The sequence below is a fragment of the Pecten maximus genome, chromosome 11 (genome assembly GCF_902652985.1).
Source record: "Pecten maximus chromosome 11, xPecMax1.1, whole genome shotgun sequence".
NCBI classification, from domain to species: Eukaryota; Metazoa; Mollusca; class Bivalvia; order Pectinida; family Pectinidae; genus Pecten; species Pecten maximus.
Genome location: NC_047025.1, coordinates 16928367 through 16943502, shown reverse-complemented (window position 1 = coordinate 16943502; position 15136 = coordinate 16928367). Strand labels below are relative to the sequence as shown.

The 15136-nt window shown below is 33.2% G+C and overlaps 2 protein-coding genes across 15 annotated transcripts in view; one reads left to right on the top strand and one right to left on the bottom strand.

Moving 5' to 3' along the window:
- LOC117338267 (centrosomal protein of 89 kDa-like) overlaps positions 1-6478 on the top strand; it is a 47477-nt gene extending 40999 nt beyond the window's left edge. For 13 of the 14 annotated variants that reach the window (XM_033899551.1, XM_033899549.1, XM_033899542.1 and 10 more), the window contains one exon: positions 1160-6478. In XM_033899551.1, coding sequence (XP_033755442.1) covers positions 1160-1337 — 178 coding nt within the window. In that variant the 3' untranslated portion in view covers positions 1338-6478. The remainder of the gene's footprint in view (positions 1-1159) is intronic. The other variant, XR_004534993.1, reaches the window with a different exon arrangement.
- A 1917-nt stretch (positions 6479-8395) lies between these two features.
- Positions 8396-15136, bottom strand: part of LOC117337104 (CD109 antigen-like) — a 28438-nt gene continuing 21697 nt past the window's right edge. The window contains exons 33-36 of the mRNA XM_033897891.1: positions 14888-15027; positions 12952-13126; positions 11742-11847; positions 8396-11496 (exon numbers count right to left, since the gene is read on the bottom strand). Coding sequence (XP_033753782.1) covers positions 11309-11496; positions 11742-11847; positions 12952-13126; positions 14888-15027 — 609 coding nt within the window. The 3' untranslated portion in view covers positions 8396-11308. The remainder of the gene's footprint in view (positions 11497-11741; positions 11848-12951; positions 13127-14887; positions 15028-15136) is intronic.

Genomic DNA, 15136 nt, shown 5'->3' with positions numbered 1-15136 from the left:
TGGAATATCTACAGGTCCTGGAGTATCTAGTATACAGAATATCTACAGGTCCTGGAGTATCTAGTATATAGAATATCTACAGGTCCTGGAGTATCTAGTATATAGAATATCTACAGGTCCTGGAGTATCTATAAGTATATGGAATATCTACAGGTCCAGGAGTATCTAGTATATAGAATATCTACAGGTCCTGGAGTATCTAGTATATAGAATATCTACAGGTCCTGGAGTATCTAGTATACAGAATATCTACAGGTCCTGGAGAATCTTTTATATGGAATATCTACAGGTCCTGGAGTATCTAGTATATAGAATATCTACAGGTCCTGGAGTATCTAGTATATAGAATATCTACAGGTCCTGGAGTATCTAGTATATAGAATATCTACAGATCCTGGAGTATCTAGTATACAGAATATCTACAGGTCCTGGAGTATCTAGTATACAGAATATCTACAGGTCCTGGAGAATCTTTTATATGGAATATCTACAGGTCCTGGAGTATCTAGTATACAGAATATCTACAGGTCCTGGAGTATCTAGTATATAGAATATCTACAGGTCCTGGAGTATCTAGTATATAGAATATCTACAGGTCCTGGAGTATCTATAAGTATATGGAATATCTACAGGTCCAGGAGTATCTAGTATATAGAATATCTACAGGTCCTGGAGTATCTAGTATATAGAATATCTACAGGTCCTGGAGTATCTAGTATACAGAATATCTACAGGTCCTGGAGAATCTTTTATATGGAATATCTACAGGTCCTGGAGTATCTAGTATATAGAATATCTACAGGTCCTGGAGTATCTAGTATATAGAATATCTACAGGTCCTGGAGTATCTAGTATATAGAATATCTACAGGTCCTGGAGTATCTAGTATAGAATATCTACAGGTCCTGGAGTATCTAGTATATAGAATATCTACAGGTCCTGGAGTATCTAGTATATAGAATATCTACAGGTCCTGGAGTATCTAGTATATAGAATATCTACAGGTACTGGAGTATCTAGTATATGGAATATCTACCAAAGTAATTACATGATAATACTTTCTTCTTAACAATGTGTACATTGAGATAATTATATATAGATTAAAACTGAATTGAAATATAAACATGGAAGTAAAATGTGCAATGCTTTTATGTTACAGAGGTGTTGAGGAGGAGTTGGAGGTCATGTGGAGGTCAGCCAACACAGAAAATGAACGCATGAAAGAGGTTCTGCGACACAGCATGAAAAAATTACGGAAACACGAAGGTCTGTCAGAGGCTATTGACAGCAGTGAAAAGAAGGAACTCCTTTATGTGTCGACTGATGAAGATGATTAGTTGGGAATTGTCTCCCCTATCTCCGGTGTTTAAAACTTTGCTACTTATCAGTTCTCTTTGCCAGATTCATTGTCACGAAGTCGCTGTTTAATCAGAAATAAGTTTTGGTAAATTAGAATGATATTCATTTAAAGTTACACATTCTGAAAATTATAAACACATGATTTTTTTATTATTGTTTTTTTATTTTTTAAAGTTTGAAATTTACTAAAGTTATCAGGAATTCAACCAATAAGAAAATGAGTCTATTTTTTATCCAATGAGACTTTGTAACATGGTATACTATTTTTTCCGTCCTTATTAATATGCACTAGTCCAGAATGTAGATTGTTAAAAGGTATATAGTTTATAGCCAGTATATTTAGTGTAATTATAGTTATTTTAGACAGAATATAGTAGAAATAAAATGCTGACTTCCTGGCGGCCTTATATCATACTACTTTGATGTATTTACTTGGCCTTTACAGAACTTGCTGTTGAAACTACTGATTGTTGAAGTAACAATTTTTGACATAAGTCTTATTTACTGAAGACTTTTAAATTCATTATGCAATTGATACGACTGTGACTATGAGAAATGTTTCTCTGTTTAACTAGCCATACCATATCATATGTATGGCATCATTACCGATAGGCTATACCATATTTTTGTTTTCTCGTTTCGTTTTTCGATGGAGATAGTATCATATTTTCCTTGTTGAGAAGACAATATGTGTATATGTATCCTTGTTCATGTTTACATCAGATCATTTATCCTCAAAGCATATGGAAAATTTCATGATCAATTAATAACTAAAATCAGCAAAAATAAATACTGCCAAAAGATTCACTGTGTGTTAATGAATGAAAGCTTGAATGTGTAAACTTTCGTAAGTTCACCTGTCTGGAATATTATATATATATATATTATTAAGTTAACTTTACACTGTTTTTCCGCTCATATATAATTTATAACAGTATAGAGAAGGTACAGATTCTGAAGAATGTTAAAATGACAAACTGGATCTGGTTAAGGTTATGTTGTTAGAAATATTTTGTTTTCTTCAAATGACTGTTAATGTTTTAGCACCTCTGTCTTTAGACTTGCTCAAGTTATTTAACTCGGACTTGTTTCGTGTGTTATTGTCCTCAAATCTAATTTATCCTGTTTCCCGAGTCAATCTCCATTTTATTGTCTACATACATTTACGATAATCACACAACTAATTGACAGTATAAAAGTAGCAGATGTGAGATAATATACTTAACATCTTATTGCAATTTTTATTGTTTTTAGACAGGCAGCGATCTTCGTAAATTAGACTGACAATTTTGTGATTGAAAGAACGCAAATCATAAATCCATATAGGCCATTACATTGGAAACATAGAGTCACATCATTTTGTTTTATTATATGTCAATACTTGTTTCAGAGCTTGTGCTACAAAAAGTATTATTAAAGATATAAGGAGAGTCACCTGCATCAACATTCACACTTATTGTTATGCATCAAATTAACTTATTTTTCATTGACATCATAATTAATTCGCTAAAATATTTCACCCTTCCATTTGAAAATTAAATGGTGCAAAAATTTATCAAATTTGTCAAAATGTATTTTAGTTGATATCCCATGAGTTTTATGCACATTTTGTAGTTGTATATGAGGTAAAGAAACTTAGGTAAGACTCAGTGATTGTGTTTGGTATGTCAGTTTCGAGGCATCATATGCCATATTTGGATGGTTATCAAATGTACCTCAAATTTTCATTAATTTTCTAAAGACAATAATTTCCTTAAACTCAAAAATTGAATCTCTCCAATTTAGCATGTACAAATATTAAGTGATAACTTAAAATTGATACCATATGAAATGGAATAACTGAACTACCATGTTTTAAACCTGAATGTGTTGGACCTTTCAGAATTCTAAAAAAATAGCCATTGTACTGTATGAAAATGTTAACTTTTCCCAAGCAAGGTTGATATATTAATGAGAATGGATGGGATGGTCTTTCTAGGAGGAACAGGGATACTTTAAGACCAGCCTGTTGGTGGTTATACATTTATACTGGTAATGCCATTTATACTGGTAATGCCATTATACTGGTAATGCCATTTATACTGGTAATGCCATTTATACTGGTAATGCCATTTATACTGGTAATGCCATTTATATTGGTAATGCCATTATACTGGTAATGCCATTATACTAGTAATGCCATTTATACTGGTAATGCCATTATACTGGTAATGCCATTATACTAGTAATGCCATTTATACTGGTAATGCCATTATACTGGTAATGCCATTTTAGTTGCACTGCATGTTACATGTATATTGAGATATGTAAATAATTCGACTTGCCAAATTATTTTCTGATGATTATTTATGATATGTATAATAAATTTAAATGCTTTTGTGTTTTAACTGTTATTATAAAACTGATTGCTATGATTTTACTTAGAACCAAAATAAATCGCTGATATATAGCCTAGATCTGCTATATATATGAACACGTGTATACACAGTGTTACTGGTGTACTTTATAGGCCTGCAGTCACATAACATTTATTTGCTTTAAGGACTCACACAACTAAATAATTTACTATATGTTATATGCTAGTGACTCCATCCCTTTATTCGCTCGTTTGAAGTTCAAATGATGTGAAATTGATATCAAATTAAAGTTTGAAGTTTTTTTCTATCGGATAAATGTTGTTATTGTATAAGTTTAATGGCATATAAGAGCACACAGGTACTCGAAAGACAGTAACCCCGACATTTACAGTACACTGGGGAACCCCCACCTGGGGAATTCCCGCCTTTTTACACCTCAAATCCTACGCCATTCTATTTTCAGTAGGAGTGTATATTTTTGATTTTCCAAACCTCAAGACCCTACTCTTTATTCTCGTATATAGAAAGTACCCATTTCATATGTTATTTACTCAGGAAAACAGCTACAAGCCTAAGAAACACATTTTCCTCAGGGACTTGGTTCAGGTGAAACACCAGCTGATTGGCTGATTTAGTTGTGTGAGTCCTTTAAGAATGTTCAAGATTTTCAAATCTTTATTAAAATGGCCATAATTTATTGGGCATTGACTGCAATAATAAGATACGTATTTTTGTCCAAAAAAAGAAAAAAGAAAAAAATTCTCATGACTTCAGCAATAAGCTTATTCAGAAAATTTAAGAGTTAATTTAAAATATTCCCAAAGTAAAGTTTTGTGATTTATAGGCCTGAAATGATGAGGATATTTGTATAATAGTAATACATCTATAGTTTGATTATAAATATAATCGGAATGTGAGGTAAGATGAACAACGAACATGGAATCATGTTGTAGGATCATATTATAATTTTATTGATTTCATGTCATACCTTATATCTTATTCATATATTACATTATCAGAAGATTTGGTTTAACAATGAATTCAGAAAAAAATAACTTCATATTGGAAAATTTGATTATACAAGTCATGTGATAGCATGTCCGTTATGCAGGGGCTTGACAACATGTTCCTATGACCCAAATGAAATATTTTGGACTACTTTAAATTCTGATTTATTTGGAGGTTGGACCCTCAGGTCAAATATACCTGTAAGTGATCTGAGGGGTTTGGACCCTCAGGTTAAATATACCGGTAAGTGATCTGGGTGGTTTGGACCCTCAGGTTGAATATACCGGTAAGTGATCTGGGGGGGTTGGACCCTCAGGTTAAATATACCTGTAAGTGTGTCTAGCACCTGTGGTCAGTAACAAATTTGTTGGGCCAGGTTAAAGACGGTAGATTATTTTAAGGACACATACTGTTTTTAGAAATTATATACATATTGTATAGACTGTATTTGACCTAATAAGCACACTGTGAGCTTACAAAAACATAGGGGCAGGTGTCAAATAGGTCAAATAGGTCAAATACGGTATTTAAAAGATTCTAACATTTAATTGATGCACCATATAAATCCACATATCATAAACTTGTGTTTTGTAGTAAACCGTCCATGGTAGGTCAATTTGTTGATATGAGTGTCTATTAACTATATACTTTAATTATAAGTTTATATTCCCATTGTTTATTACATGTCATGTAAATTCTCTTACTTTGTTGGTGCTTCTTTTGTTAATAATTTCTTGCTTTTTTATTTTTTTTAAAATCTTGTTTTCTCTAACCAGTAATTCTGTTAGTAATTCCGCTTGTGATAGATTAAGAAGTATATTATTTCACTTTAATTTTACCATTACATAGTGTTTTTGTTTTTAATATCCATTTTTCTTGTATTATTTATATTATTTTGGTATTGTTTTCATGCTCATTTTATAATTTAAAGTAGTTCCGTCCATTAAACTCTAATATTCTCCCTAAAGAAATAAACAATTTATCATCCATTGTATGTTTGTTGCTGAAATGTCAGCTTATAGTGAAATAAAAGTTTCCACATAATGAGATTATAGTCAGTTATACTGAAACTCAATCACCAATATCTTCATTTAAACAGTTAAGAATTTCCTTTTTAATGAAATTCTGATAATCTTGAAATCTTCGTAAATAGATCGAGTCATACCACTGGTTTTGCCATACAGAAAAAATTCGGCTTTTAAATACATTATATGTTGACAGTACCTGTAATAGTCACAGGCGCTTGCATAGAAAATGTTATTTTCATTTTTTTTTTGACATTGGTATGTGTAATCTGTACTTAACAGATTACACATACCACTGTCATATCAAAACAAAATTGAAAGTCATATTTTCTATGCAAGCGCCTGTGGTAATAGTAGCTATGCTACAGGTGTATAATAATGTACACATCTCTCATATCAAGTTTCACTTCTGAATCAAGAGATAGATATAGGTATATGTGGGTATGAGACTGTGCAATCATAGGTTTTGTGTGAATGTGATGGTGGAAGATTCCAGAATGTTAGTGTTACACCGATATTGTTTCAACGAATCAGAATTTGGTTGAGACTTATCGGGAGGTAATAAAGATGTAGTAGTTTATACAGCTGTCTGGGGTAGCACAGACTGATACAGAATAGTGTGTGATGTGAGAGAATCCATTGGTTATGAGGAATCATCGTGTGTATGTTTTATGATGAAGTCATCATTCAATTGAGAAATAATCAATAAAATCAGTTAATATATGCAAACATTGTGTTGGTGGTGATTTGTGGCCTTTAGATTTGTTAATCTGTTCTTAATGATGTTGAATCTGTCATCTCACCAAGAAATTTCCAAAAGAACAATCTGATCTGACCCATGCCGCTTTTACTAGCCGATATTCTGTGACAATAATTAGGATAAGACTAGAGATTATTTTTGTATTTTTTACCATATTAGGCATTGAATGTTTTGCACTCTTTTGGCCTTTGATCTTGAGCAATGTACTTCGTCAGATAAAGGTATAAAGTAACTTTCATTACGATACATTTAATAGTTTAAATGTTATTGCCTAGACAATCAGCAGTGCATTACACATTGCCTTTGTGTCGCAACTATGCTACAAGTTTGATTACCATATCTTAAACGGTTTAAAAATTATGGCCAGGACAAAAAACTATTGTAAAATAATTTATTTGACCTTTGAACTCGAGCATGGTCATAGTGACCCAACAGCAGTGCACTGCACACCGGCTTTAGTAGGTTCAAGTATCCCCCAAGTTTCATTAACATATGTATTCAACAGTTCAGACATTACGGTCCGGGCAAGAAATTGTTCGAAGGGAAAATGAAAAAGAACCTGCTGTACTTACACTGTCTCGCTTCATTCAAAGGGGGTACTAACATTGTCTCTTCATTCAAAGGGGGTACTAACATTGTCTCTTCATTCAAAGGGGGTACTAACATTGTCTCTCTTCATTCAAAGGGGTACTAACATTGTCTCTTCATTCAAAGGGGTACTAACATTGTCTCTTCATTCGAAGGGGGTACTAACATTGTCTCTCTTCATTCAAAGGGGGTACTAACATTGTCTCTTCATTCAAAGGGGTACTAACATTGTCTCTTCATTCAAAGGGGTACTAACCTTGTCTCTTCATTCAAAGGGGTACTAACATTGTCTCTATTCATTCAAAGGGGTACTAACCTTGTCTCTATTCATTCAAAGGGGTACTAACATTGTCTCTTCATTCAAAGGGGTACTAACATTGTCTCTTCATTCAAAGGGGTACTAACCTTGTCTCTTCATTCAAAGGGGTACTAACCTTGTCTCTATTCATTCAAAGGGGTACTAACATTGTCTCTATTCATTCAAAGGGGTACTAACATTGTCTCTTCATTCAAAGGGGGTACTAACATTGTCTCTTCATTCAAAGGGGTACTAACCTTGTCTCTTCATTCAAAGGGGTACTAACCTTGTCTCTATTCATTCAAAGGGGGTACTAACATTGTCTCTTCATTCAAAGGGGTACTAACATTGTCTCTTCATTCAAAGGGGTACTAACATTGTCTCTTCATTCAAAGGAGGTACTAACATTGTCTCTTCATTCAAAGGGGTACTAACATTATCTCTTCATTCAAAGGGGTACTAACATTGTCTCTTCATTCAAAGGGGTACTAACATTGTCTCTCTTCATTCAAAGGGGTACTAACATTGTCTCTCTTCATTCAAAGGGGTACTAACATTGTCTCTCTTCATTCAAAGGGGGTACTAACATTGTCTCTCTTCATTCAAAGGGGGTACTAACATTGTCTCTTCATTCAAAGGGGGTACCAACATTGTCTCTCTTCATTCAAAGGGGTACTAACATTGTCTCTTCATTCAAAGGGGGTACTAACATTGTCTCTCTTCATTCAAAGGGGTACCAACATTGTCTCTATTCATTCAAAGGGGTACTAACATTGTCTCTTCATTCAAAGGGGTACTAACATTGTCTCTTCATTCGAAGGGGGTACTAACATTGTCTCTCTTCATTCAAAGGGGTACTAACATTGTCTCTTCATTCAAAGGGGGTACTAACATTGTCTCTTCATTCAAAGGGGGTACCAACATTGTCTCTTCATTCAAAAGGGAGACATGAAAACCAGTCAAGAATGAGCATATCGAAATAAACAACAAAACAAGATAATAATGTAGAAAATATGGTAAATTTATTTTTCTTTTTGTATAAAATTACACGTTTGTTACATATGTATGTTACAAGTCTACAATGAAATGTGGGCTTAATTACAGATGGTATGATTTTATCGAAGGTTCTGTCATAAAGGACACTGCTTACACTATTCAGTCTATTTTCCCATTCAGTATCTGATCCAGGAAGCAAAATAAAATATCCCGTTACAAACATCCGTGTCTACTGGTTTTGTGGTCGCCATATACAGTTGATATATAGATTACTAAATATCTATACAAACATTTCAGTTACTGTAAAATTTATACTTTACCTTGATCCTTTGAGGTAAGTTTTGTATTTATTTATGAAGTACTGTAAAATTAATACTTTACCTTGATCCTTTGAGCTAAGTGTAGTATTTATTTATGAAGTATAATTAAATCCAAGATTGAAAGGATGCTATTTCCATAAACACTAAAATGTATGTCTGGGAATATTAATTACAGAAAATTTTAATTTGCAAATTAATATAGGAAAACTTTAACTTTCACAAAAGGAAATGGTTAGCATGACAATTTGTCATCTATCAATTGACATCAGTAACTTACTCGGGGAGGGTATGTCTCTTATCAAATAGCTGTCCAACAATGGACATCTTGTGAGCTAGTCTCCTTTATAAATGTCACCTTGGATATATTAACAAAGACAAATAGCAAACCTGTTGGACATCCAGAGTCAAACACGCTCAGGTATGGATATTTATAGAGGGCTGGTTTGACTCTGGGTATTCAAGGGTAGAACAGGTGAATTATATCATTTACATCGTTATGTACACAGAAAATTTAAATGAAAGTAGATGATTATCATCATATCTCCTAGTAAATGGTCAATAAATCTTAGTCCAATTATCTGTCTTTTATTGGTAAATTAACATTTGATACCATCCGAAATATATCTATATACATTCATCGTCGTGTAAATTTCCAAATATATTTATCTTTTATACACATGGCGTAAATCACATCTATCAAACTAGTGTATAATGTTTCTCCATAACTACATAAAGAAGACGGTATCATATTTATGTTTTAATCAGATTACATTCAAACATTTAAAAATGTTCATTAAATTACATAATTATAAAAATGCATATAAAAAAGATGTTCGTTTAAATTGCCATAATCAAACATCCGATAGTTGAATTTTAGTCTTGACTAAACATTAGCATTGCTATACATTATACTATGATAGAAAAAATCTCCTCAATCCAATAGCTCTGGATTCCCTTTGTAGATATATGCGTCCCTGAAATATATCCTTTTAATGAAAACAAGTTAAATCACTCAAAATCTAGTGTGGATGATGTATGCCTGAAATAGTAGATATATGTACAAAGAGTGACAAAAATACAGAGATTTTTTTGGGGATGATAGGGAATCTTTCCCCACCATTGAAATCTTGTATAATATAACCTGCTTACTGTTTAACCAATAAACCAAAATCATTCTACTGTAAATATTATCAGCACTTGATGAAAAATATGTTATACAACATATTCAGGGAAAATGATTGGAATGTTTTAAATTGTAAATTTTATGGACGTTCCTCTCTCATATGATGTATATACAAGCTGCCTTTCATTCAAATGAAAAATGAAATATTTTAAAATGTCAAAGGAAGACTTCAGCTGAATAAAACATTTTAAACTTAATATTATGAAGATCCTAAACAGAAAAAAATGGTGTAAGTTCATGTACAGGAAAGCCAGTGAGAAGAGATGGAAGCTTTATCGACGATGTATTTTTTATACTCAGCTTCAGATTATAGTTATCGTACTCCATATTCTGATTTGATATTTATTACTTTCTCCATTCATTTAAAACAAATCATACATTCATACTACAATAACACACAACTCCATTTACACTGTTAAAAGATCAAGCATTCATTTGTGGAAAATCCTCATACATAGATCAAAGGAGGGATATGTTTTTTCTTTGAGGAATAAAAATGAACAATTCATCATTTCCATGCAAATACAGTACTCTCATTCTTGATTTGATATAAAAATATTCCATGATAAATCTACATACATATTATACAAAATATTTACATCCTTGGTAATATCTACATATTGTACAAAATTGTTTATACACAGTTATCAAACAAGTTTGACATGAATTAAGAAATAACAGAAACAACTATTTAGCAAGTCACAAAATAAAACACTTACAATGATGTTAAAACTCATTTGAAAATCATATTGCTATTGGGTCAAGAAATATTTTCATTATAAAAAAAAAAAAAAAAAAAAATTCATTTACATAACAGAAAACCATTGGAAAGAAACAGAAAGAAAACAAAAAATCATGAAATTGAACATTTTCATTTTTACGTAGTTTCAAGACATTTCAGTCTAATAGCAAAGTAAGCCTATAGCTAGCAAGACATATAACAAGGCTTGTTGAAATAAACCTTGCTAACAAGGCTTATTTAATTAACAACACAAAATATTTCATCACATCTGCAGTTATTTTACACAAAAAGTCTTATTTTTTCTGTACATGACATAAACACAAGTTTTGAATGGCACGTTAGATTAATAGACACTTTTTATAATAATCGTTAAGAAATTTGTTTTCTGTAGGGATGGTTTTTAAAAATGAAAACAAATTTTTGATGGATATATGCTAATATCTACACCTGTATTATCATACGTGAGCATCTGTCTAATTCTGAAAAACAATACGACGTATGCTTAGAACAATCTTAAATACGATTCTTAATCCCTACATTTATTGCTGATGACAAAGATGAAGTCTTTGATTCCTTCTTGAATTCTAACCAACTGAATGTCTCACTTTCCATCTTAATAGAGAGTTAACATGATAAGAGACGCGAGAGATCACAAAGATTTGGACTCCATTGTTACGTCACCCGCAGCATGTATCTTTTGAGGAAGAATCCCATTATCAGTGTCACCATGGTAAAGCTAGCCTTCAAGACGGTCGCCACATTGAAGAATGGACAGTAAGGACATTGGTAGGATCCACAAACGTAGCAGATGTTGAGATTGAATAAATTGTACGTCGTATACATAGTAGTGTTATGGAAACCTGTGAAATAAAAAAAAAAAGAAATTTCTAAAATAATGACTATTCAGTATTTCTAAAATTTTAAACACACAGGAAAAAAGATTAAAACTGTCCGAGACTTAATTAATATCAATTTTATATGAAAACAGTTGACATTTTCCTTTCAATAGTAAATGTTTTGACAAAAGAACAGTTAACAAACAACTTTCGATAATATTTTCATCAAGTTAAAGGTTACCATGGCTATCGTAGGAGTTGTGACTTACCTGGTTCATAGTAGTCAAAGAGTCGCATCTTGTGTTGGATAGTCATGTTAGCGACCGGATACCAACGATGGGCCTTAAATCTCACGCACGACCGACTCTGGTCCAACTGTGAAGGGAAAATCACACAAATTCTCACCAATTGTAGAGAGACAAAATATGTAAACTATGTAAGTCACGGTGGCAATATGATCTAAACACTATGAAAAGTAAGGGTTTTAAGTACTAATAGTAAACGAGACATCATAATACATGTAGTACAAAATCATAACTTTCATTCGTTTAAAAATGAATATTCCATATACTTAATTCCCTTCAGCATTAAGAGCTTTTCAGTAAAGACATCTACCCCACCCAAGGGCTCCAGGTTTGGTTAAGGGGTACCACCCATAGAATTTATTTAATAAATTACATAGAAGTAATAGGAAGGCAATCTAACCCTGTATAGAAGTGATTTATTGTGGATTCAGGTAGATAGTTTATAGGAATAGCCCTAAGCTGTCTTCTTTGGAAGGTTATTGTCTCCACAAACCTCACAGGAATGCTGACAAACTGAACAACACATGTTAGTGCATTCGGTCTATTTGTCTGCAATCCTGTGAGAATTATTATATAATAGGAAAATAACTTTCAGAAAAAAGCAATTTAAGTGATATTTATATGACAGTTTTAAATCTAAGTAATATATTTAAACCGTTACACTGCATTAATGACAAAAGTCAAATATTGTGTTGTCAATGGGACATTTTCTTGTAACGTCACGACTAAAGGCTATCATTCCCGGCAATATATATATATATTGTTCATGGAAATAAACACAAAATCATCAATTTTATTTCAACATTTTAACAAATATATTCTACACTGAGGATATATATTCACCTTTTTTATATTAAACAGAACTTCATATTAAATTGTTGCCAACTACATTGATCAATCAGGTTTTTCTATCAGGTATCAAAATTTGTTGTGAGGTCAGTACAATAAAATATACACTGAATTTAGTGATGTTTGAAGAAACATCACTTAGTGATCAAGACAACACCACAAACTTTGCTCTTCATATCACTACATCAATGGGAATTACAGGAGAATTATGATTTGATAACTTTCTATTTAGTTTGGTAAGGTTTATAAAGGGACAATGCAGAGCAAATGGAAATACATGATCAAATATTAATTTAAAAGTGAAAGACAATTTATACAAACTTACAAAATCAAAGTAGAAGACAACTTTTCTGTTGTAGAATTCAGCACGTTGTAGATTTCTCACGGTCTTGTTCAACACAAGGCTTCGAAGAGTGTCGTTCATTACCACGTAACCAGAGGGCATGTCAATTTCTAGCACACTTAGGCCAGAGGTCATCGACTTCTGAGTGTATATCCAGCTACAAAAATATAAAGGTGGATTAATATCACAGAATTATAGGTGAAATAGTACCGTACAACTACAGGTGGACCAGTAACACAGAATTATAGGTGGTCTAGTACCATGGAATTACAGGTGGACTAGTATTGTAGATTACAAGTGGACTAGTACCTTGGAATTACAGGTGGACTAGTATTGTACAATTACAGGTAGACCAGTAACACAGAATTATAGGTGGTCTAGTACCATGGAATTACAGGTGGACTAGTACCGTGGAATTACAGGTGGACTAGTATTGTACAATTACAGGTGGACCAGTTACACAGAATTATAGGTGGACCAGTACCGTGGAATTACAGGTGGACTAGTACCATGGAATTACAGGTGGACTAGTATTGTAGAATTACAGGTGAAATAGTATTGTACAATTACAGGTGGACCAGTACCGTGGAATTACAGGTGGACTAGTACCATGGAATTACAGGTGGACTAGTATTGTAGAATTATAGGTGGACTAGTACCTTGGAATTACAGGTGGACTAGTATTGTAGAATTATAGGTGAAATAGTATCGTAGAATTACAGGTGGACCAGTACCATGGAATTACAGGTGGACTAGTACCGTGGAATTACAGGTGGACTAGTATTGTAGAATTACAGGTGAAATAGTATTATACAATTACAGGTGGACCAGTACCGTGGAATTACAGGTGGACTAGTACCATGGAATTACAGGTGGACTAGTATTGTAGAATTATAGGTGAAATAGTATTGTACAATTACAGGTGGACCAGTACCGTGGAATTACAGGTGGACTAGTACCATGGAATTACAGGTGGACTAGTATTGTAGAATTATAGGTGAAATAGTATTGTACAATTACAGGTGGACCAGTACCGTGGAATTACAGGTGGACTAGTACCATGGAATTACAGGTGGACTAGTACTGTGGAATTACAGGTGGACCAGTACTGTGGAATTACAGGTGGACTAGTATTGTAGAATTATAGGTGAAATAGTATCGTAGAATTACAGGTGGACTAGTATTGTACAATTACAGGTGGACCAGTTACATAGAATTATAGGTGGACTAGTATTGTAGAATTACAGGTGGACCAGTTACATAGAATTATAGGTGGTCTAGTACCATGGAATTACAGGTGGACTAGTATTGTACAATTACAGGTGGACTAGTATTGTACAATTACAGGTGGACCAGTAACACAGAATTATAGGTGGACTAGTACCGTGGAATTACAGGTGGACTAGTATCGTAGAATTACAGGTGGACCAGTTACACAGAATTATAGGTGGACTAGTACCGTGGAATTACAGGTGGTCTAGTACCGTGGAATTATAGATGGACTAGTACTGTGGAATTATAGATGGACTAGTACTGTGGAATTATAGATGGGCCAGTATCATACAATTACAAGTGGACTAGTACTGTGGAATTAAGATGGGCCAGTACCGTAGAATTATAGATGGACTAGTACTGTGGAATTATAGATGGGCCAGTATCATACAATTACAAGTGGACTAGTACTGTGGAATTATAGATGGGCCAGTACCGTAGAATTACAGGTGGACTAGTATCATAGAGTTATGGGTGGGGTTCATTTACTTAGTAGCATCCTTAGGATGTTATAGGTCGATTTGAATTGGTTTTAAATTCTCAATTATTAATTTGAAATGGTTTTAAATTTTCAAAATCAATTAAATTAACCAAATAGATACATTACTGGAATATCCTTTATCAAATGATTTAACCAAATCAGTACCTGACACAGGGTACCATTTCCATTGTGGAGAAATTCCTCCCGGAGAACTGTAGTAAGTCGAGGTCCAGTAGATAAAATTGTTTGCTGTCTACTGTGTTCTTGATCTGCCAGGCATACTCCACATTCACAGTGGTTGTCAGCTGTAATAGACATCAGATATCCACAAATATATCATACTCCACATTCACAGTGGTTGTCAGCTATCATAGATATCAGATATCCACAAATATATCATACTCCACATTCACA